Source organism: Olea europaea, chromosome 1 (assembly GCF_002742605.1).
Source record: "Olea europaea var. sylvestris chromosome 1, O_europaea_v1, whole genome shotgun sequence".
NCBI classification, from domain to species: Eukaryota; Viridiplantae; Streptophyta; class Magnoliopsida; order Lamiales; family Oleaceae; genus Olea; species Olea europaea.
The window spans coordinates 28,390,364-28,416,463 of record NC_036237.1 but is presented as its reverse complement, the minus strand read 5'-3'; the positions used below and the strand labels follow the sequence as shown (position 1 = coordinate 28,416,463).

Genomic DNA, 26,100 nt, shown 5'->3' with positions numbered 1-26,100 from the left:
ATTTTTATGTAAAAATGTATTTTAGAATAGTAAATTGATGTAAAATGTGCGGTTGAAAAATAAGGAAAAATTTTTGATTTACGTGTAATATTATTTTAATAAAAAATATGTGGTTGAAAAGAAGAGAACGAAAAATACATTTTAGAAAAAAGGACTACCAAAAGGTCTCTAAATAAATATTTCAGAATATTATACTCCTGCTAATCTCAAGATCAAATCGGAGTAATTGTCGTCAAAATTTAGAGTACACCATGATTTATATTTACTGCCACAGTGCCTTACCTTGCCATCAACCATTCTCAATATGACACACGATAACTTTGACGGCAACACCTCATTTTCGATCAATTAAGCAATGATTACCCAACTACTAATCATCATCAGCAGATGCCAGAGATGCAATATAGGAATCATGGTGAGCCCTCAGGGCATATCTCCCAGTGGCAAAGGGGAGGACGGATAGGTTTCAGCGCGACAGTGTGCAGAGTTCGATTCCCCGCAAGGTGGAATTGACTTTGTTGCAAGCGAGAGTTACCATATAAGTTAACAGTCTTGGCCTATCCATGTGCTCTCCACACTGACTCCTGGAAGGCACATCCTACGATTTACCTCCTCCACGATGACTCAAGGCAGAGTCGGTGGGGACCCTTAAGGTTGGGGTTCAACCTTTTTTTAATATAGGAATCATGGTGACGTGCAAGATCAATCATATTGGCCAATAAAGGAGCTAGAAACTCTGGGTGGTGGCTCACATTTCTGTGCAGCATGATGGCTAAATTATGTTGAGCGTTTAAGTGGTATAGTCTTTGAGCCTATAAATAGAGACAAATGATGCTCTTCTAAGACAAAGATAAGGGGATTGGACAACAAACACACTCAGGCCCCGTTTGGGAGGGATTTTGAGAATTGATTTTTTGACCGTGAGAAAAAATGTGGGGTCCACATGTGAGAGAAGAAGTCAAAAATTACAACTGAAATAGTGAAATAACAATCAAAAAATCAATTTTTTAGAGTAAAAAATCCCTCCCAAACAGGCCCAATTTTTCTTTAGTGCAATTACGATTAATTTTTAGTCATAACACAATAAACATTTGAAAGTCAAAAAGTTGTTCCTAAGATACAAGACCTTAATTTACCTTTTAGTGTAAGGAAGCCATTTTGAAAAATTCACCATTTAAGTGCATGTCAGACAAAGCTTAAATTATAATTTCAATTGATTAAACATACTTTTTCATCCACACGGTTTATAAGATTCACAACTGCTACCCACTTATCATTCACCCACTTCATGGAATGCTTAACTTATAATAAAGTAAAAGCACTCCCAAGCAGGATCGTGTTAAAATTCCAAGTACAGCTCGAGCAGCAGGAACAAACCTGGAAATGCAGGATATGCAACTCGAATAATCCTCAGCCGTGTCCGTAACTATATATTTATCACAAGCGAGCATTTGGTCTCAAAATTGTAAGTTTTTGCATTTGGAAACAATTACTTTATCACTTGCACACTAGTTCAAATTACTCATTTGATTTCCACAAATTCCCAACTCACCAAATTAGAATCCTCAATTTTAGCAGCCAAATAGCACCCTGAAGGCCAAGTTCCCTAGTCCCTCAAATGCTGCATACAATACTCCATATGGTCGAAGCAATCAGCAAAAAAGCGAGGGAGCCAATGCCACAGAATAACACGGTGGAAAAAGACCACTCGGAACAGAAAAACTACGGAAATGTTCAGTAGTGTCTCCAGTCATCACCAACATAACCAGCTTGATCCCCAAGCTCTTCTTCAATTCTAAGCAACTGCAGGTAAATTTTTCTCAGTCAGTTTTACTTAATCCTGTTTCAAGCAAGCACATATTGGGAAAACAAACGAGCACATACAAAATTACTTTGCTCAGAATTTGAAAAGGAAGACTAGGGAAACAAATAGAGGCACAATGGTCAGTGTTACGTTATCAGTACTACTTTCCTATTTCTGTTATTTCCTTTATCTTAGTTTTCTATATTGTTACAGGAAGATATACCAAAGAAACTGAGTTGAATCATCAGGCGGTGCAAGAGACATTACACATTTTGTCTCTATGAGATCAATTTCTAAGAGCTAGTTTTTCAGAACGACAACTTATAACTAAGTTCGAGGCTACGAAGCACATATACGGAAAAGGTACCACAGACAAGGTAACACATAATTTTTCAATTTTCAATTGGTATCGCAAATAGGAGGGTATAAGCATGACAAGACATGTCAAGCGATACTAAAGGTCATATATTGTTGTAGTTTTCTACTTCATAAAATAAAACTGATTTCCAGTTTTGATTTAAAATTTTAGCAGGTGAAATCTTGTGATAATAAGTCGTTATTTGTTATGTTGGCATAACTTAAAGTTGTACTTTGTATTACCACTGCCAACGAAATAAAGGGATTCATCAAAAAGTGCACATAATAGATATAAAACAACTTCAACATGAAGTTCATTCAATTCTTATCAAATTATTTTTTATTGTTTATATTCCAATTTATAAAATGGAGTCACCGTGACATGAACATGTCCAATACATGTTGAGCCTGTTAGGGTACATGTCCCACGAGTATCAAATTTTAAAAGATATGATAAATCAGGATATGCAACATAGCTCGTGTAGGATTGCCAGTACTCCACCCTAGGAATATTATCTCTCCTCCACAAAGTTCAGATTTCGAAAAAATCAAAAACACAAATCAGGGAACTAATATGTAAGATATAAACCTGATTGTACTTTGCTAGCCTCTCTCCACGGCAAGGCACACCTGCTTTAATCTGACCAGTGGTAAGACCAACGGACAAATCAGCTATGAAAGAATCTTCAGTCTCTCCACCTCTTTGAGATATCACCACACCCCAGTGGGCATCCTTTGCTCTTTTGACGACTTCGATGACCTCTGTCACAGTCCCAACCTGGTTAACCTGAATTCCAGTTCTTCCATTACAGACAGCACGAAAATGCATTCTACATGACATAAACAGCTCTCTGAAATTGTCATAAGCTTGTAGAAAATGTATAGCAACCAGTCAGTTCCGACTCTTAACGAATAATCTACACTAGTTGCAACAAGGAGTACAGATCATGACTTGAAGAAGTAAACAGAAAACCAACAACACGTGCAAATTTAAGCAATAATAAGAGTAAATTCAACTACATTATAAATTTATTTGAACCGGTGCAAATTTAAGCAATAATAATAGTAAATTCAAGTACATTATAAATTTATTTGTTCTCATCCTATGCTAAAAGCAGAAGTGGAAAAAACTAGTCACGCTGCAATTGCATTAGCAAGCAACGGTGCTCAAGTAGGAGTGAGACATCTGTCTCCGTCGTAGCTGAAAACATGCTTTGCAGGTTTCCAATGTAGGTCAGTGGTATTTTTGTGCAGTTACTCCCTTTACATGGGCATTTATCTTTAATGCACCAAAGCCTGAATGCTATAATTAGCATTGAATTCAGTAGTCAAAACCTTATATCCAGCTTGAAGAACAAATGGAACGAACAAAATTTATAAGTCATTAGCAAAATGCCCTATATTATTTTCTGTTTCACTTGTCATCATTACATAGAAATACAGCTGGAATTAGCAGAATGCAGTAAAAATGAATCCACTACCCTCAGTCAGCATTTAAATTGCCAGCCTGAAGTTCAAGTATACATAAGCAGGTACCTTCAGATTAAGTGCATTACAAGCTGCCTCCTGCGCAGCTCTCTCTATACGCTTTGGATTTGACATCAACAAGTCATCTCCCACAACCTGCAATCAGAAGAGTCCTAAAAACTTAATAGGGCAGGGTTACAGATTACTGCAGATGTATATGTCCGTGTATGTGTTTGAAGGGGGAGGGTGGTCAAGTGGCTGAAGTTTTATTGTTTCTCGACTTCTTGAGGTCATTCATCACCCAAACCTTAACTTTTTTAAACTTTTTTTATTTCACTAAAAAATTTAACGAACACAATACATCAAGTGCAAGGCATGGACAAGTGCATTACATTAGCATCTTTCAAGTACTGTTGATATTCTGTTTTTCCTTATCAGAGTTATTGAATGAAGACAGAGTCCATCCTGCCACGCTTATTTCATTCACTTTGTTTTGAGCAGAGAGCTTAAACTTCCTGAGAGTTAATTCTAATTTCTAATTAGAAGTTATTCTTGCACAGGAGTTGCAGATAGGTATTCACTCCAAACCTCATCTGGTGGTCATTCTGTGGCAGCAACTTCAGTAGGGTCGACGTTGCAATTAAAAAGTCTTCAATAAGAGTCTCAGGCAATGCAAACCTGGCATATTCCAAGACCAGAAAAATGCTTGGCTTGACATGTTCCCAATCCTCCTTGTCGAATGGATCTTCAATTGACACAACAGGGTATTCTGCCAGAGCCCCAAGTATTGCAAGAAGAGTAATGAGATATTGGGATAGAAGAAAAAAATCGATTTTTTCAGGCCTGCAGCTTTCGTATTCAAGGACCCAGGGAAATAACTATCAAAGAAATGTAATTAGCAATTAAGATACCTTCGCAGAGTTCTTTGTACATATCAATCATATCCTCTCCTGACTTGAAATTTTGACCTGATTTATTTGGAGATTTATGATCCAAATCATACTTAGTACCTAAATAAGCGAACAAAACAATCAGTTCCTCTCGAACAAATGAGAAGCTAATAAATTTATAAAAGAGATAAGATAAACTGAGAAACTTAAAGTTGAACAAAGAATATAATCTCTTCAAACGGCTGGGAACAATGGCTCAAGTGACCCAGCCGGCAATAAAGACACCCTTAAATAGGAACATTTTTCAAGGCAACAGGCAATCTCTCAACACTTCAAAGAATAGCAAAGAAATATCAAGCAGAAGCAAATGTTGGGTACCCCGAGGATACAACTTGAATTGACCACAACCAATTTCACAAGTTAAGAAAAATGCAGAATATTTACATAAATTCAATAAAATCCAGCCAAGTAGTTTTATTTATCTATAAACCCAAAAATGCCTGAAGTTTATAAAAAAGGTACGAAAGTACTGTCTTATGTTTAATTATCCAGATGGTGAAAAAACATTGTTGACCGGACTAAAGCACCAGTGACTTTATCAAGTTCAGAAAATGCCTAGTCTCCCTTGCTATCATGTCTCCATCACCATCTCTTACATGGTTCATGATTTCAGTTTGTTATTTATGCTGATCCAGATTCATGCTAACACGATCCTTTGTGGCATTGAAGCTGACACTTTCAGGTAGTTTTTTTGTTCTAAAGTCGAGAAATCAGAGGATGATATTTAAGGTGGAAACAGTTCCATTGCTGTAGCCTGTATGTAATGATTGCTCACACATGCACAATATAGCAAGCTTCACCGCAATAATAAAGCTCCCTGAAGAGCCTTTATTTCATTCCTTGAACTCATTCCATCTAATTCATTAGTCATTCACATGCTTAAGTCATGTCCTGTATAGGCATGAAGACAATGAGGAACTGGACAGCATAATTGGAATTTAATCACGGTATCGTAGTTCCATTATATATAATTTTTATAAAATTCAGTGGAAACCTAATCACAAATTCCTAAATTTCAAAAAGTCCTCACCTATCCGAATTTTGAACAAGTTTAAGTCATTAAAATGAGGCAACATTCATAATACACGACTACAAGTGGACATAAAGAACATGGAATTGCATGAAATGTTTGTCAATGAATATGCTATCGACTTTAGATGGGGAAAATAAGATAATAAAACATACATCATAATTCCATTTCGATGTCTGAATTGTGAATCAAGAAAGTTATCATCATAGAAGCATGAACTGACACAGTATGAAAAAGTTTTAGCATTAATCGACATGGTATGAAAGAGTTTCAGTGTTTTATTAATAATAATAATATTTTAGAACAACTAGCATCATTTTCAGAGTAATTATAACAAAAGGCAGGCTCTGGTTGCATGGTAACAGAACTGTTTTGGAGTTTTAGACGAGCATAAACTTTCAAGAGTTTTTATAGAGAAGGAAAACATATATGTGGAATTCTGATACTTTCCCAGTGTTTCTCAACTCATGATACTAGAAGAACATACAGATTTTCTGTTCTACAAGAAGGGCGTCACACCATCAAGGATGAAGTACATCACCTATGCAAAACTCAGTAGCGGCAACATTAATTGCTATCTTTATTTTGTCATTATAGCCTGTTCTGCCAATGGCCTCCTTTACAAGATCCAAACCTTCTTTCAAGCTGCAGATACTGAAAATCAGGACCACCAATTTGGTTCAACAGAAGAAACCAAATGAAGAAAAACTTGCCTGGAAATATTTGGAGTATAACCACCATCTTCCCCAACATTACATCCATGTGCACCATATTTTTCTGTAATTATAGCCTGCCTTCATACAAGCAAAGATGGGAGTACACAAGTTAACATGGATTAAAAGACAGAACGTTATTCAGTCAGTAAGGTTCATCCGACAATTTCAGAATATGACAAATTAAAGCAGCAAACCATGAGTATGACTTAAATATGAAAAACTCTCACAAAGATGTCTTTCTAAAACATGTCAAAAATGCTCACCACCATGGTCAGCCAAAAAGAAAACAAAGCATTATTTCTCAAAGTTTCATCGCGAGAAAATTTTGCATTATGCACAAAAGCAATGGGTGAGATACATGCTAGAAATGCTGCCATAATTATGATCAGATTTCTTTTCTGTAATTTTGAATTGACAGAAAAGATTAAATTTATGCTTCCCAAAAAACTAAAGTGATAAACTGTAGAAAGGGTCGTTTATAGTTTTATAAACATGAATGCAATTAACTCTATTACAATTGGCAATTGAATAGATATAAAGTGATAAAAAAAGGTAAAAACTCTTTCACAGTTGCCAAGTCACCTTTAAATGATGATAAGTTTCAGCACCCATTTGCAATGCCTCCTCAAATTTTCTTGCTGCAACAGGGAGAATCATAATTTCCTGATAAAATTTTAGTGGCGACTGTCAGTTATATTAAACATATCGCTATAAACAACACTGGAGATCAGATGAAAGAAAAAGGTAAAAAAATTGAAGCAAACTGCAAAGAATACGACTGGGTAAAAGTGTAGGGAATAAATTTGGGGATAGAAGGACAAAATCAAATTAATTACCCATAGCATTTTGATTTTGCCTTGAATAAGTCTAGTGCATATACATAAATATGAACTCAATCAAGGAAAGAGAGAGAGACAAGGATCATGCTTCACGAAAGACACTCTTTTTCTACTTTGTAACGACTGGTTTGCTTCTAACGATATGTTAACTAAACAATGTGCACATTAGAGTCAAATGAGAGAGTTTCTGTCAACTTATTTATGCATAATTACCCCAACTACATTCTGTTGAAATTATTAAAGTAGAGTCTCAGAATTGATTATCAACAAGGTAATATGTGATACAAATGTTATGCTGTTTGGCACAGTTTCAAAAATTAGATTTCAAACTGCGAATACATAAAAGTTCATTATCAGTTATGACAAGATTATTAGATGGTATATCACATGCTTTTCTAATAATTTAATAAAAAACAAGTAACTGCCTAGCCAAAGTTTTGGAGATGGAAAAATGGTGGGATTAAAATCCTTCACGAGTTAGAATTCCAACTAGTATTTGTATGAGACATGAGAAAAATGAGAAAACCACCTCCTAAAGTCCAATAGTCCTAATGTGAAGGAGACCCACTCACCCCCAACAAACCCAACACACGCAGCAAAAAATAAAAATCAGAACCAAGTGTTTATGGACTGACTTTTCCTGAATAATCTATATAAGCCATTTTTGGTAATTGGTTCAATATAATCTGAGAGAAAAGTGAGATCAGAGCCAGTATTATCTAATTTATTAAGATAATCTTTAACGGTGATTAATATAACAGGTTACCGTAACAGCTTTTGCTCAGTTGCTAATCTTCTTTTCTGGAAATATCCTGTCAGGATATCTGGTCATTCCATACTTATGAGCTTAGGGTTATCTAGTTGCCATTTTTGACCATCGACTAATAGAACTATCTTGAATGTATAAAATATATCAAACAACAATGAAGCAATCACCACTAAATAATTTGTGAGAACAAATTCATTCACAAGGATCGCCTGTCTGGTTGTTTGACTAATATGAGATAAACTACAAAGTAAACAGCAAGTGAAACCGGAAACATTAACCCAAATGCACCTTACCTGAATTGGCAGACTGTTCCCAGCATATTTCCCACCATTGATGACAGTGAAGGCAGGTACAGGAAGACGAAAGTTGGTTTTGCCTGCTAGATCAGCAATGTATCTGTAGAGTGGAACCTGGAGATGAACTTTCACTCAGATTTAAGATAATTTTTTTATGTCTCTCAAAGTGGCATAATTAAGATTCAAGGTGGGCATACCTCTTTTTGAGAAGCCCCAGCTTTGCAAGCGGCAATTGAGACTGCTATAATTGCATTTACTCCAAGATCACCCTGTAAATGGTAAACTAAAAATAAATATAGAAAATCCAATCTATTTAAAGTGTGACGTCATTTGTACAGATATAGATTTCATAAGCTACCTTCTTTTCTGTCTTGTCCAATTCAATCATGACTTGATCAATTTGAGCTTGGAGAGTTGGATCCATACCGATTAAAGCTTCAGATATTTTGTCATTGATATTTTTGACAGCCCGACTCACACCATTTCCAAGATATGTTCCATTGTCTCCATCTCGCAATTCAATAGCCTCATACCTAATTATAAAACAATTAATGAAGCTACCCCTACTGGACTTCAAGATCTAGCTTTTGACAAAATGTTTTGACTCGTGTAAGAAAACTGGTACAATGTCAGAATACTGGAAAAAAACTTGTGTACCGGTAACTATGCAATGTAGTCCTGCAAATGAAATGATTTTAACATGAACTAAATCATTTCCTGATCTCAAATTCCTCTAAAATGTCAGTAATAAAAGAACTCTTTGTCGTGATTGAAATCGACAAGCGGTTATAGGTTCAAGGTGATTATTTTCTATGTAGCACTAATAGCTCAAACATGCACCAAGAAAGTCAATCAAAAGCATTTGCTAGCCACCAAATAATATGGTTTTTGAGTCAATGGAGAAAATTTATTGTTCTAAGAGTTTCCAGTGAAAATAACAATATCAAATCCATAAACATGCAGAACTACACCTATTGAACACAGCAGACAGGTCGAAAATACTTGAAGCATTTCTCGAAAACCTCATTCTATATTGAAGAAAAGAAAATTTGGTTTACTTGAAATCTGAAGCTGTAGTTTCAGTTTTGGACAGCCAATGCAAGGACCTGATTCCCATTACTGTCTTTAATATTTATGCAATTGAAATTGAAACTATCATATGATATTTTAATCCATGGGGTTCAATAGAAGCTATGTTAACAAACTTTCGTGGCTTTCACCAGATGATGATGATTTCTCCATTTTATAATCATAGATGTTAACAACAAAAAAACAATTATATTCAAATCCCTACGTTTCGGAAAGAACGCCAAATATACATAAAACAATAGACTTCAAAATCCTCTTCTTTTTTTTTTTTTTGGTGTCCAGTGATTTAACTACCAGTTCCCTACTTCTTATCAATTAACAGTATTCCAAATTCTAACAATTAATTACAACAAAATATCAGGCCAATACTCGTTAAAAAAAATGGACATAAACTTGTACATTCCACACGAGGCACCGCTGGGGGCAGCACCGCGGAAGATTCCTTTGTTGGTGAACAAATCAACTTCAACAGTGGGAATTCCTCTGCTATCGAGAATTTGCCTGGCTTTGACCTTGGTAATTGCAGACGATACAGCTTTTCTCATGTGATTGGAGATAAATAGAACTGGATCCGGAGTCCTAGCCCTAACCGCCGCATTTACGGCGTCCTCTATTTTCCGGGAAAGCATGTGCACGTCTAGATATTCCTGCACTGACATTCTTTTAGATTACTACCTTTTTCTACTACTTCCGCTACCGTAGAATCAAATTTCCTGGTATACGAGCAGCAGGACTTGGATTCAATTGATATGAAAATGGTTATGAGATTTCCTAAAATGAGTTTTAACAGTCGCCAGTCGGCCGTTTAATCAGACTACAGTCTACCGATTGGCTCTTTTTCTGCACTTTTGTATCTCCAGAATATGTGCTAACTCGGGAGTATTACACATAAATTCACTCTTACACATTCTTTTAGATTACTACCTTTTTCTACTACTTCCGCTACCGTAGAATCAAATTTCCTGGTATACGAGCAGCAGGACTTGGATTCAATTGATATGAAAATGGTTATGAGATTTCCTAAAATGAGTTTTAACAGTCGCCAGTCGGCCGTTTAATCAGACTACAGTCTACCGATTGGCTCTTTTTCTGCACTTTTCTGCACTTTTGTATCTCCAGAATATGTGCTAACTCGGGAGTATCACACATAAATTCACTCTTAAGTAAATTTTATTAGTATGTTGTCAAAATTTTACTATATTTTAAGTTATATATAAATTTACTTTAAGTAATAATAAAATTCACACCCATTTGTTGAATCAATTACTTCAATTCTACCTAAATCATCAAAATTATATTCTATCGGACGGCAAATTATAATTGACAACCGGCTACTATTCAGTTCTGAGTTTTACCAACAAACCACAGCAGTTCTTTTGCTGTTCTTCATTTTCTCATTCTTCTTTTTCATTTTTTTCAAAATCAAATGATGGCTAGTGGCTGATAGTTTTAGGTTGTGTTTGGACGTACTGTAGGTTGGTGGGTTTTGGTTTTTTGTGGGTGTCAAGTGGGTGTTTGAGGAGAAAGAACATGTCTTAGTTTTGTTCATTGACACGACGGACAGCACCTTGTTGCTGGAGAAGAACGGAGGAGGGGGACCAGGTGGGGGGAACATTAGGATTTGGGAAACTGAAATTTGTCTTTTGACTTTTGTTTTTTGTTTTATAATTTTTTTTAAGTAAGTTTTAATATTATTCTAAACTTACTCGTATAGAAATTTGACATCCAACTACGAATGATCCAACAAAGTTATCATTTGTATGATTGCTTTAATGATAAAATTGCCTTCTTTGGGCCAAAAAAAAAAAGTAGTCTCGAATATAATGATGAGTTTGCCAATCATAAATACTAGAAACGATTATTATTTGTAATCCAATTATAATTATTTTATTTCATTTTAAATATCACTTGTTTTGTTCTTGTTTCATTCATTTGTTTTGAACGAGTTTACGATTTTAGAAATTATATGAATCTATAGTGTTAGGAATATATTTAAAGTAGAATGAATATATAAAATTCACGTTGATATATAATATTTGAATGAATGGATTTAGGATGAATTATTCAATCATACTTATCTACATAATCTAAAAAATAATAAAAATGATTTGAATTCCCATTATATTCTATTACGATTAAATAATAAAAATGTTGAAAATGCAGACGATCAATCATACTTATCTACATGATCTAAAAATAATTTAACACATTTAGTTGACTTGAATAATATATTCAAGAAACTCTTAAAAAATAAGGTTCTCTTTGAAATTATGTTTTACGAAAATCTTTTATTTTAACTTTTTAAAATAGAGTCAAATTAATTCTCATTTTATATTTTATCAAGATTGCATTTTAAGAAACCACATCAATAGTCAACCACTTAAATGGTTCATTTTATATTAAATATTTTAGTTATTGTATCTAAAATATATATTTATTAAAATATAAAAGAAAAACAATAAATGATTATTGGAAAAAAAACGGTAAGTTAAGGACAAAAATTAAAAAGTATATTGAAGTGAAAAAAAAAAAAAAAATTCCCTTTAAACTTAGCCACCGTTTGATTCTTTTTAAAATAAGATTGTTTATTTTTCATACTCATTTTTAATCACACATTCACACAATAATATATTTTATACATAAATTCAAATTTTTTCCTTCTAACCACGCATTCTCCAAAATTCACTTTAAAAGACATCATTTTTTCTTCAATGTATCTTTATAATGGCTATCTAGCATAAGCTTAAAGATGCTCTATATTTATAAATCATGACTAAAATGCTTTTTAAAATAAAGTCACTCGAAAATGTTGTAAGAATAATAATGACTCATTTGAAATGACTTTTGAAAAGTCGAATTCAAAAAATGGTTTTTGAGACTCAAAAATCATTTTTAAACTTATTTGGTTAATTTTATAAAAACGCTTCTACTAATTAAAAAAGCTCTTAAAGGAAGATGATTCAACATGACTTCTTCTAAAAGCTCTTTTAAAATAAGAAAAACCTCTTTTAAACATTTATTTTCAAACACTAATTAAGATGACTCCTTAAAAAACTCTTCTACAACAAACAAAAACCATGTCAATGGATACTTCAAATTTATGGGTTTTCGAAAGGCAGTCTTTCACTGGTCAAAAGTGAGAAATGGCAAAATCATGTAAACAAAATGTCATTTAAATTTTCATCCTAACACTTTAAAATGGATGCCTTCATCTTTCCTTCTTCCCATCTTCTCCCCAACGCCCTACCCCCAACTGCCTCGATCCCCCGACCATCCACTGCAACTCGCCCACATCCCTCCCTCCCTCAGATGCTACGCAAAAATTCCTTACGACTTTTTAAAAACCATGCCAAAAGGACCCCCCCCCCTTCTAGTTGCATGTCAGGAGCACAGAGAGGGCGACCATGTCGTGGAGGGTCGAACTACACAAGGGGAAGGAAGGGGAGAGCAAGCAGGGAAGGGACAGCAGATATAATTTCCGAAATTATAATGTAATCAAGGGCTGTCGACTTTCTGTTGAAACTCAAACAAACTCGAAGTTTTGAGAACCATTTTCGTAGACCCTCACAAAATTATCTCAATAAATACGTGCATTGCCCCTAATGGCCCAATCAATAACATCTTTTGTTGAGGCAAGGAGCTGGAGAATGGTCAGATACAAGTTTCACAAAGGGAAATTTCGTTCCAGAGATCGTTCTCATTGGTTTGCATGAAGAGGTGAAAATCCGTATAAGTTCATCCCATCACACCACCCCCCCCCGGGGCCCACCCACCCCCCCCCCCCAACCCCCAAAAAAAAAAAAAAAAAAAAAAAAAAAAAAATCTCCTGAGACGGAATCTTCATATTTGAACACATTTTAATCCTCAAATGTGAGGGTGCATTTGGACATTATGCAATAATTTATTGTGGTTCAAATCTTCAGAGTACCCCAAGAAACAAACTGACAAAACAAATTACGTCTTCTCTTTTATTCGTCATACGCAGTTGAACTCGAAGAGGATGTTCACCTGCAAGATGAGAAGCTCAAACTAATAGCCCCAATAATCATTTCGGATTTCATCGTCAAATTTCTTCTTCAGTTCAGGATGCTTCACAAAGTACTCATCTGCTGTCATCGTACTAAGTTTCATCTGTTGCACCAAAATTGAATGAGAAATCCAGAGAGAAAGATGGGTTATGATGGGAATTTATACTTCCAAAAAAATGTGTATGCTTCACCTTCAACTCTTGTACATCTGCAATTTCTTTTTCTAATCTTTCAGACTCCTTAAGTGACTTCTGCTCAGCCTCTTTAAGCTCTACCAGCTGTAACTCAAGACAAGAAACATTAATTTAAGATTCTCCTAAAATTTCAGAAGAATAAAGGAGAGTTGCAAATGAAGTCACGCAACTGCACAAGTGTCAGGGTATCTTCAGTTGTCACTAGCTTATGAGGGTAAGGTTGATCTGCAGTGTATGCTGATTGTCTACTATTAACCCTACAATCCCCACCCATTTCTGTATATTTGCATCGAGGGATGAATTCCTCTTCTCGAACTGTTCTGATATAACGTACTATTTTGAAGATTGTAATCATGCAGTGATTTGGGGAGAAAAACAAAAAACGTAGTTCTTTCAAGAGCAATTCTAAATGTACTTCCAAGAATAGTGTTTAGTATATCAGAATCCTTCAAAATCCCACTTGACAAATACTTTAGCATTCTTAATTTGTTTTCAATTTTTAAAAAACAGTCTGCCTTGAGTTTCTCAACATGCTTGTTTAGATAATATCTCAGCAAGTATACTAACATCTAAAATTTACCACTTCCACAGACAGTTAACAAATTCATGTACGCAAATGAATTTATGTCTGTTGGGCACTGAAATAGGAGAAAGAAATAAATTTCCCTAGCATTGAACATATTTGTCCAGAGCTGTAATTATAGATTATATTCCTAAATCTTCTCACCAGCGCGTCAAACTTGGGCTTGTACTGAGGAGTGACATTGTCAACGTATTGAGGGATTTTAACCTCTGCAAAGCAAAATATGATTGATCAGATGTACCACTTAAGGCAAGAAATTCAAACCGAGATGAAGTGCAATCAGGCTCCAAACAGTGGCAGAATTATCTAGACTCTGGAAATCTTAACTAAGAGTTTGACTAACAAATTAACCTTCTCATAAAATTTCTTATGAAAGACCATTAATTGCTGAACTATTCATAACCCAAAATATAGCCCTGCAAAGTTGCTCCTACCTTCGTTCTAACTTCTCAGCCTTTTTGTCACACTTCGCAGCTACTTTCTCAGCCTTACTATTTCTAACAACAAAAGTGTGCTCAAAATTCATTTTAAAAAGGAAACATTTTCACAAATTTATTTTGGATAAGATCCCTTCGGCTCCCCACCGTGTGTGCGAGTGTATAGATAGAAACAGATGTGCATGTTGCAGGTCAAGTAAAACCTTGGTTAATATAGGTATATCAGACATCTTACACTTCATTTTCGACAAATAAAAGAGGACAATTTCTTTTTCCATTTCAATCCCAGAGAAATTGTCTTTCTTAAACATTCTCCATTGTTAATAATGGAATCATTACAAGATGAATAAACTACAGGTAAAGTCACTTAATTAGGACCATGATATCTTCCCATAAACAAAAAATACCTGAAGCACTTTTATCGTGCTTCAGTTGGAAGCTAAACTAGAGATTCTGATGAGTTGTTCCCAACTTCTAAAATTTGATAAAGAAATTTCCCTGGATGAAACACTTTTATCATGATCCGAAGCTAAAAGGGCATTCTGAGGAGTTGTTCTAAAATTCCAAAAACTGATATAGAAATTTCCCTGGATTATCTCCTCAAGCACATTATTGTTCTCTATTATAACTCATAGCTAGGGAGCTGTGTTTACGGACAAGTTTTTTTAAAACAGCACTGTCTCTTACTTGATATCAATTTTCTAAAATGAACTACAGTGTTATTGATATAAATTCCAATTTTTATTACTTGCACTAGCAACTATTATCAAACAAAGTTCACCATTCAAAAATAAAGGTAATGCAACCATGCAATAACGCTAAAAGAGTATCTTGAATATGAGGCTGTTTTGGGCTTCTACTTCATGACGTCATCTAAAATGCTAGTTTTTAAAATAAAAGTCAATGACAAACTATCAATACAAGCATGCAGATTCTGTGACGGTCCAAGTTCTATGGAAAAAAAAATGTAGTGCATGGTAAAATTTAACTCAGAAATGCTATTAATGGATAACCAGTGGCCTCCATATCTAATACGTATCTACACATTTAGGATTACAGGTGGAAATCTGGTATTGGCATCATGAACCTGCCTATACTCATACAATTTTATGGATAGGGTTGCTGATATAAATTTACGTGTCAAATTTTATTGGTTTCTTTAAATCTGCCGACTAGAGTTCAAAAATGGGTTGTATAGCTTTTGAAGTGTCCAAATACAATTCACACCAGCATCATGTAAAACTCCAGTCTTATGCATAGATTGGGTGTTCATGAATTATGCTACATTTTTTTTATTTTAGGTGTTGCTGCTAATGATAATAAATGGCTGCTGCTGTTTTGGTCATGGCCGGTGGTCACCACTGTGATACTGGCCGTCGGGCAGGGAGTGGGGCATTCTTTTTCCTTTTATTTAGTAATAAGGTTACAGAGGTCCTCTTAACACCAATGAATTGACCTGCTTGACTTTACTACTCACTGGACGCCGATTATGACTTTAAAACAGTCAAATGAAAAATTCCTATATATTGAGGACAAATAAGGAGCGCAATGTAAAGACTGGGGCCCATGTGCTCAATTTTGTAGCTTTGGGACCTAGACGCTCTAGCATGTAAGGGTTGGGAAGCTGAAGTCTAATGTTTCCTCTCTGAAAATCAGTATGTTACTAAACTACCACAATACATGCACATGCATTAGGAAATTCAAACAAAGTGCTACTTGATAACCCATCATATTTTTACAGCCAATTTTTAAACAACAAAGAAGTCATACCAGCACTCAACGATCCATTGAAAAATGCACTTAAATATAGGCTTTAAATGAAACCCTAATCAGATTACTAGAACACACATACTGAACCATTTATCTCAAGTAGCAAAACTACTCTGCATGGATAAAATAATTCATCCTTCATGCAGGAATTAGTTTTTGCAATCAAGAGAATAGTTTTACTCGTGGTCAAGAACCTCCCTAGCAATAAAGTATGGGCCCAACTGGCATGACTTCTGCTTCTGTTTCTCGTCGAAGATTTTCCTAGAAAAGCCACCTTAATAGAAATTAATTTTCTATTCTAGAAGTGCTTTACATATTCTTCTACTAGCTCTTCTAATTAGAAGAAGCACTTTCATAAAATTAATCAAACGGGTCCAAAATCAACTTTTAGGTAAATATAGCCCCCCCTTGACGACAATGTTTTGAATAGTAAATTTTTAGAGAATGTGGGGTTAAAAAGTAAGGAAAAGTTTTAGGTTTATGTGCAGATTATTTTATTGTGTGAATATGTGGTTGAAAATGAGTGTGAAGAAAAGAGTTTTGAAGGGCATGTGTGCAGGCGTGTGTTGGCATCTTTTGCCCAGCTAAGTTTATTGCATACAAATTCTACATGCATATCAGCGACAGTACTATATAGAGGGTGTTTGATAAAATTAAAAAATGAGTGTTGCAAGGCCACAAGCTGTTAGTGCATGTTGAATTGTCTAGTGCAGATTGGATTAAATATGCACCATAGTTTAAATGATACCATTTAATCTTATAGCGTACAAATTCTACATGCATATCAGTGACAGTACTATATAGAGCGTGTTTGATAAAATTAAAAAATGAGGGTTGCAAGGCCACAAACTGTTAGTGCATGTTGAATTGTCTAGTGCAGATTGGATTAAATAAGCACCATAGTTTAAATGATACCATTTAATCTTATTAAACACGATAAATAAAATAAGCACCTAAACTTTTTTGCCAAATTTTGTTATCATATACCACCTTATTGTAAGAAAAAAATCAAATATTTGAACAATAGCCGAAGATTAAAAGAACCATCCACAATGTTATCTCTCACTGTATACAACCAGCTCGGTATGTGGACCTAGATGTAAAGGGATTTAAAATATTATTTCTAACATTGAAGTGAGAGAACATCACGTGAAGAAAATAGTCTTGCAGCAAGAATGTAACAACACTGTTCAGGAAGAGATTTGCCGGGCAAAATAAAAATCCAAAAGCAACTATGGCACATACCATCATATGCTTGCTTATACATATCAACCAAGCGAGAACCAATCCCTTTTCTGTAATACTCCCAGTCTATGGGTTCTGGTTCCTGCAAGATTTAAGAAAATAAAGATCAATTGAAGAAATCCAATCTTATGTGCATCCATTCTACTGGTCTCTCGAAAAAAGACAGAAGAACTTGGCACCATTGCAGTTCAGAAACCATTGGCAAGACATGCCTGCTCTAAAATATAAGTCATTTAAATTGGATCATCAATATACGAAAACAAACTGTGGGTTGAAACCCCCTTAGTTAAGCTGATAGCAGGTATTATGTAAAGTTTAGGTTTTGTTTGAGCCCCATTTTCGGGGAAAATAGATTTTGTAATGGTGAATTTTTAGAGAGTGCATGTTAAAAAGTAGGAAAATGTTAGGGTTTACATGTAAAATTATCTTTATTAGAAGAATGTGTAGTTAAAAATGAGTTCGAGAAAAAAATGAGGTTTTAAAAAAATGTGGCTTAAACAGGGGCTTAGCTATTTAGACAAAAAAAACATTGACCACACACGACTCTTTCCTCAGGGGCTCGGAATGTTTCACATGCTACTACATTGTTAATAATAAATATCGGTATTGTCAAAACCAGACCGGACCGAACACTTCAACTGGAAAACACGGGAACCGACTAGTAAACCAGTTCAGTTATAATTCAAAACCCTTTAAACTAATAACCCAAAAAAAACCTGGCCAAAAGCATGGTCCAACCACAAACCAGTGACCTTGCACTGGCTTCTCTGATTTGAGTGGTTCATTTTTTAATTATAAACTAAAAGTTTTAGGTCCAATGTCAAAAAGGTTGTAGGCTCACAAATTACTGTTTCACTGGCCATCTTGTAGTTGCTTTCTTTGGCCTTTTTTCCTTCCCAGTTTTGAAGTGGGATTGCTTAATATTATAAATGGACACCTTTAAAGCCTTTTAATACCTTTTGGGAATACTTAAGGCGTGAAATGCTATTTTTATTTGAAATTTTGATCCTCAAAAATAAATTATTTCATTTCTTCAATTATGTGGTTAAAATTATATTTAGTGCATGTTCGGTAAGGATTTTAATCCCCAAAAAATCAATTTTTTGATCGTTATTTCACTATTCCAACTGTCATTTTTTACTTATCTCATAGATAGTACCCACTTTTCTCTCCAATGATCAAAAAATCAATTCTCAAAATCACTGCCGAACAAGTCCTTAGACTTGAAAAGTAGCTATTAAGTTTTTAATAAAAAAATGAAACCTAAACATAAGCTAAATATGCTATATAAATTATATGTTGAAATTTTAGCTATATCTATTGTCTTATTTTTTATTGAGATTAGAAGTGGATATAATGAAAATTAACAGAGTGTTTGAGCCCTTTTTTATGGAAAAAAAATGCTTTTTAGAATAGTAGATTGATGGAGAATGTGTGGTTGAAAAATATAAGGAAGAATTTTTGGTTTGAGAAGAAGAGAAAGAAAAATGTATTATGAAAAAAATGAGAATCAAACAATGAGTAAATATAGTCAAGTTTAAAAGTCTTTTAGCTACATATAATAATTAATACTAAAAAATAACTTATTTTTCTCAATTTTTTGTGATATATTTGTTTCTTAATTTATTATAACCAGGTCAAACCCCGGTTCGACCTTTTGATTCTAGACCCTCCTTTTTCGAGTTGATGCCTAGGTCGATTTTCAACACATTGATAAATATCCATGAGGAGGACCATCTCATTCAATTTCTTCTTCATTTCCCGAGGCATGTCAAAAATTTCCTCAACAAGCTACAGTCGCTCACCTCTCCCTCAATACCAAATTTTTCCTTTCCAAACATTGCTCTGGATCCGTCGGTCAGAAAACACACATGCAGGATTATACATGAGTATGTTCTCCGGTGAACACTAATAACGAATTAATTTAACGTAAAAAGAAGCATTGATAATTTTGTTTAACTTAATCAATTTTTCATATTCTAATTCAAATTTGAAACTACGAATTTGCATAGGGTCCATTTGGACCAGGAAAAGCTAGGGACACAAATATAAGAACATAAATTCAAAGAACCCCACGAGAAGGTTTTTCAAAAAAGGGGTAAAACTCAATCCCTTGACAAATAAACATCTACTTCCAGTCATTTAATATACAACTCAGCCAAACATCGTCGCAGGCATTGAAACGTGATGCGAAAATGCAAAAAAAATTATAAATTGCTCAATGAATCAAACAAAATCTACAAAAAGTTACAAATCCGGAAATCCCCCAGATCTGTATAATACCCAGTTGCAAAAAACCCCCCCAAATGGGCCATTAATAAAACAACACGAAATTAATTTTAGACATACATAAGGAGAGAGGAAAGAGGGTTGGGACCTGGCTGAACTTGGTCTGCAGCTGGGTGTTGACTTCATCGAATCCACGGCGGAGGGTGGCGAACTCCTTGCGGGCCTCGTCGGAAACGAGAAGTTTTGCCATCCCTTCCCAATCAATCGTCTTTCCAGCCTTGAATGCTACATCTGCAACCTTCTTTCCTGAACCACTCATTTTCTCTCTTTGATTGATCAAAAGGCAAATTGTAGAGTATTGAGTAATTGAATGAACACACGTCGACACTTTGAGTCGGAGAATGTTTGTGTTGTGTGACTTGGGTCTGTGTCTGTTTGTATAGCTTATCTTGGTAAATGCCCTATCAACATGGGGGAGACGAAAGCATTTTTCTCTCTTTTTTTCCCCTGACTTTGCTTTTAGGCTCGAGGTTAATTGTCATATTTAAAAAAACAAAAAAAATACACTAGGGGTGATAAATGGGTCGAGCGGCTTATCGGCTCGTCCGCTCGACTCGCGAAAATGGAGCTCGTGGACGGCTCGAACTTGTAAAAATATTAGCCCGAGCACGAGCCGAGCGGGAAACGAGCCGCTCGCAGCGAGCCCGGAAGCGGCTCGTTTGGAACGAGCCACAAGCCAGCTCGTGGGCTCGTATGAAAATGTAACCGAAACAGTCACATTTCACTTTATGTTCAGTCCCCTATTTATTTTTTTTAATATTTTTTTATGTGTTTTTGGACCGTTAATGGTCACTGAATTTTTTCAGTGACCGTTTTGGTCCTTATATATATATATTTTTTCTTTTTTTCTTTTCTTCTATAAATAATGGCATTTAGCCACAAATTTTTTTACAATTATCTCAACTCTCAATTATCTTTCTCTCAACATTCTTGTATTGTGCTGCTAACTTGCAATTTTTATATACAATTTATACAATATCCAATTCTCATTTCTCAGTTTTCACTATATTTATTGAAATTTCATCCAATTTTCATTTCTCACTACATTTATACAATCATTCTTCTACTAGTTATTACTTATTACAACTAAACAAATGGATCCACGCTCAATTGTCGAAAACTTGTTCAGTATGGGAGGAAACGAATCGTCTATAACACCGCAAAGTCAATTTTAGAATCAATTTGAAGGTCCAAATGACGTATTCCTACCTGAAAATATTCCAGATTTGGCTCTTCATCATCATGTAAGCGGCAATACAAATTATCCAATTAATTTGGATGATATTGACGTCCCCAAAGAGGAACACGATTAGGAAGAAGAGTGTAAATACTATCAACAAAGATTGGCATGGCAAAGAGGAATTAGTACCACCCATCTCAACCGTCATTACAAAGTATGTGCGGCCAAACACAGACTTATTTCATGCTGTCAAACACAATTGCAATTTGACAGTTCAGATGCCGGTGGTTCTACTACACCCCTATCCACAGGGGTGTATTCGGGGGAGAAAGTTCAAACCGGAATGGTGAAACTTGTTGCTGATGCTGAGTTGGCATTAATTGACAACCAACACTACGTCTCGTAGGTGAAAGAATATCTGTAGCCAAGGTATGTTGGGGTAAGTCAAAACACTCTTCATTCTGATACAATACAATATTTTACTTCAACAAAACAACAATTAATTATAGATTTGCAAAAATATGGGGAGTGTCATATCTTTAACTTCAAATATATGAGAAGGGATTAATAAAAGAGCATATATAGTTGCAACTGCACATTATATAGACCCACTTTGATGCATGCATAAAAAATTATTACTTTTAGAATTATTGAGTTTCCTCACAACGCTAATAATATATTTAATGCTATTATTAGTATTGTTAGAGAATATCATTGCGAAGGTAAAATTCGTTCATTTACTTTCGATAATGCTAGTGTTAATAAAGTAGTTGCTGAAAAATTGCATAGGGTACTACAACCTGATTTTGGTGGGTATTTGTTTCATATTCGTTGTGTATGTCATATTTTGAATTTAATTGTCCAAGATGGTTTAAAATATATAAAGGATGAACTTCAAAATATTAGGAACGCACTAATATATATCACAATCTCTCCAAGTTGAAAACAAGCATTTGAGGATTATTGTGCCGAAATAGGAGTGCAAAATGCTAAAACATTTGTTAGCGACGTAGGTCATAGGTGGAACTCTACTTACTTGTAATTAAAGTCATGTGAAGGTTTTAAACATTTGATAACTAACTTTTATAACAATAGACATGTTAGAAGTGATGACGAGGGTATGTTGACTGAACGTGATTGATATTTAGCTTTGAAAGTTAAAATTTTTTTGACATCTTTTTATGAAGCCACTAAGATTTTATCGGGCGTTTACTATCCCACCAGCTGTATGGAGGTTGAACGTCTTTATATAATTGCAAGAACATTTCATAAATACAAAAATGACCCTGATTTTAGTGAAATTATAATTACTATGGAATTAAAATTTAGAAAATATTGAGAATATTTGCCTATGTTATTTCCTTTAGCATGCGTAAATGGACCCTCTATATAATTTATCAGGAACTAAATATACGATTGATTAAATTTCAAACGCCTTAACATTTGATATACCTATCACATATAGAAATTTAGAGCAAACGTTATGTGAAATGTATGAATTATATGCGAATCGTATGGGTACCAATATTATTCGGGTACTATCTGCACCTACTCCTTCCACTGAAATTGAAGAAGAAGTTGTGAAACTATTTAATTTATTTCAAGGCATTAATTTGTATAGATTTGATTCATATGCAATGTGTTCATCTACTACCACTATCACTGTCATGTCATCACCATCTGTATCTCATTCTCATCATACATCGACAAGCTCAAATCATAATGTATTGCCTGCTGAAATAATTGATTATTTCAACCAGAATATGCCAACAGATAAAACAATTAAAAAAGTTCAGACGAAATAATTGAATTTTGGCGGAGGTATGAACGACGTTGGCCAGTTATATCTGCGATTGCAAAAGATCTGCTGACACCTCCGGTTATCACTGTTGTTTCGGAGTCTGCTTTTAGTGCAGGTAAAAGATTTTTTAGCGAGGTCAGGAGCCGACTGAAAGAAGATATTTTAGAAGCGTTAATGTGCGTTAAAAATTGATAGGACGCTCATTTTTTACTACAAGATAAATATGTTGAAATTGCATGTCGTCTAGTAAATGATATTTGATTTAATTATATTGATGAAACTTTTCTTTTATTAACGTTACTTTTAATTTTCTTTAAAAAATTATACACGGTACAAAAAATTGTTCGTGTACAATTTTTAACTCTGCCTACTAAAAATTTAAGTAGTCAGTCCCAAATTCGGATAAAGGAGGAGGGTTTATATTTTATCTATTTTAAAAAGAAAAATAAAAAAAAAATAAAGCTTTCATATTTATTTTTTCTATCTCTTTTAGTTAAAAAAAATTACTTTTTTATTTTTCAAATTATCTATTTGTTCTCCCAAAAAATGAAAAACGACGTCTACTCGCGAGCCGGGCTCGGCTCGGCTCGGCTCGGCCCACGAGCTACCCACAAGCCGCGAGCTCGGCTCGTGGCGAGCCCGAGCCGAGTTCATGCTTTCATGGGCCGAGCCGGCTCGGCTCGGCCCATTAACATCCCTAAATACACGTAAACCTGTTTTTTAAGTTTTCTTCAAAATAATGAGTTCTGCTGGGATGAGAGGGATAGGGACAGGGAATAAACAGAGGTTGAGGTGCATCGAGAGGGGGGGGAAAATAGGGCCCTCGATTTAGAAGGATACGTTACTCGTAATGAAAATAAATATTTTTTAACTTTCATTGATAACTATTCTCAATATTGTTATATTTATTTACTTAATATCAAGGATGAAAGTTATTCAAAATTTATTTCATATAAACCTGAAATAGAAAATCAATTAGACAAAACAATAATGGTATTATTCATAAGACTACTCCATCTTATTCTCCACAGTCTAATGATGTACCTGAAAGGAAAAATATAACTCTTAAAGATATGGTTATTTCGATTCTTAACTCTTTTAAATTACCTTTTAACATGTGGGGGACATTCGTCTTACTGCATGTTATATCCTTAACATAATTCGCAATAAGAAAAATAATAAGTCCCCTTATGAAGTGTGAAATGGCAGAACACCTTCATATAAATATCTTAAAGTGTGGGGGGTGTTTAGCTGAAATTTCTATTTCAGCACCTATGAGAACTAAACTTTGTTCGAAAGCTGTAGGTTGTGTTTTTATAGGTTATGCTCTTCACAGTAATGCCTAAAGATTTTTACTCATTGAATCTAGAAATAATTTGATCGAAAAGAACACAATTTTGAAACTAGAGATGCTAAATTTTTTGAAAGTAGATATCCTTTTAAATAAAAATTTGAAGGACTAAGTAGTTATTTTAGTATTCCTCCTAATGTTAGAGATGAGCCGTTTGACTTAGAAGAAACTAAAATTAGGAGAAACAAAAGACCTAGGATCACTACTTCTTTTAGTCCTGACTTTATAACCTACTTAGTAGAGGATAATCCTAGTACTTTTGGTGAACTTATGTCTTCACCAGATTCTATATATTTGAAGAAATCTGTAAATAGTGATTATGATTCAATTATGTCTAATAATGCTCGAGAGTTACTGGAACTACCTCAATGATGTAAGACAATTGGGTGTAAATAGTTGTTTAAGACAAAATTTAAACTTGATGGTTCGATTGATAAATTTAAAGCAAGACTTGTAGTCAAAGGTTGTAGACAAAAAGAAGGCATTGATTTCTTTGATACTTATTCACCCGTTATATGAATTACTTCTATTAGGATGTTGATTTGCGAGTGCTTCATTGTATGATCTAATTATACATCAAATGGATGTCAAAACTATATTTTTAAATGGAGATTTAGAAGATGAGATTTATATAGACCAACCCAAGGAATTTGTTGTAGAAGACCTTAAGAATAAATTATGTAGATTTTAAAAATCTCTTTATGACCTTAAATAAGCTCCCAAGCAATGACACGAAAAATTGATACAGTTTTGATATCGAGTGGTTATGTGACAAATAAAGTAGATAAACGCATATATAGCAAATTTGAAAAATAATTGTGGTGTAATAATTTGTTTATATGTTGATGATATGCTGATAATTTGAATTAATTTAGACGTGATTAATAAGACTAAACAGTTTTTGAACAAGTTCTTCGAAATGAAAGATTTGGATATTGTCGATATTATCCTAGGAATTAAAATAGTAAAACATTCCGAATGAATTATTTTAACCTAATCACATTATGTAGAGAAAGTGTTTAAAAAGTTTAACCAATACAACTATATTCCTGCTAAAACACCTTATGATGCAAGCCGTCATTTGAGAAAACATTCAAGTCATATTGTCTCCACTTTAGAATATGCTACAGTGATTGGTACTCATGTATCCTATGTAGGACTGGACAAAACTCCCGAACCGAACTGAACCCGACGGTTCTTCTCAAGTTAAATACCCGAACGGGTATTTAAATCAAGAACCGACGGGTATGGTTCAGTTCTTGGTTCTAGGCCAAGACCCGAAGAACCGAATCTACGTAATTTTTTTAATTAATTTATTTTAAATAAGTAAAATTATTTTATTTTTTCTAAATAAATTTGTTAACTAGTTAATTTAGTTCAAACCATAAAATATGATTTTCCTATTTCTAATATTCAGTTCAAAATCGACTTAATCAAATTGACCTCAATTTTATCCAAATCTGTTATTCTACTGTAGTGTCGTTTCTACCGGAGAAAATCGAATTAAAACTCTACAACATCTCTCTTAATTATTTTGAGCTCGCTATCTTTCTCTTTCTGTGATTTTAGTAATCAAATTTATGAAGAATTCAACAAAGAGAGACGTGAAACACATAAGATTGAACTACGTTATTTTGTAAGAGCTAATATTAAATATATCATTAATTAAATTAACGTAACTTTATATATATTAAAAAATTTAATTATAATACGGAACCGAATCAGATCGAACCAAACTGAATGGAACCAAACCCGAACGGTTCCGTAATTAAATTTGGACCCGACGGTTCCACTTATTAAATACTCGAAAATTTCAGGTCGGTTCGGTTCTCGTTAGAACCGAACCGAACCGGATCATGTCCAGCCCTAATCTTATGAATTGTACAAGACCTAATATAACAGATA

The 26,100-nt window shown here is 34.4% G+C and overlaps 1 protein-coding gene and 1 pseudogene across 1 annotated transcript; both read right to left on the bottom strand.

Annotated features, from left to right (window-relative positions):
• Positions 1-1,374: 1,374 nt before the first annotated feature.
• LOC111399864 lies at positions 1,375-10,181 on the bottom strand (annotated as a pseudogene).
• A 2,963-nt stretch (positions 10,182-13,144) lies between these two features.
• LOC111399854 (ATP synthase subunit d, mitochondrial-like) lies at positions 13,145-20,318 on the bottom strand. The gene is made up of 5 exons (XM_023027350.1): positions 19,952-20,318; positions 17,575-17,656; positions 14,267-14,331; positions 13,537-13,623; positions 13,145-13,448 (listed from the first exon to the last, which is right to left on the bottom strand). The coding sequence occupies exons 1-5, from the start codon at positions 20,120-20,122 to the stop codon at positions 13,347-13,349; spliced, it is 507 nt and encodes a 168-aa protein (XP_022883118.1). The 5' UTR covers positions 20,123-20,318; the 3' UTR covers positions 13,145-13,346.
• Positions 20,319-26,100: the final 5,782 nt, after the last annotated feature.

Bases quoted from the DNA above. Each gene is read 5' to 3' on its own strand.
- LOC111399854 (XM_023027350.1), bottom strand. From the start codon at position 20,122: ATGAGTGGTTCAGGAAAGAAGGTTGCAGATGTAGCATTCAAGGCTGGA. The intron at 17,657-19,951 runs GTCCCAACCCTC...TAAATCTTGCAG, and splicing joins TGCAGACCAAGTTCAGCCAG to GAACCAGAACCCATAGACTG. The intron at 14,332-17,574 runs GTATGTGCCATA...TTTGCTTTGCAG, and splicing joins GTATAAGCAAGCATATGATG to AGGTTAAAATCCCTCAATAC.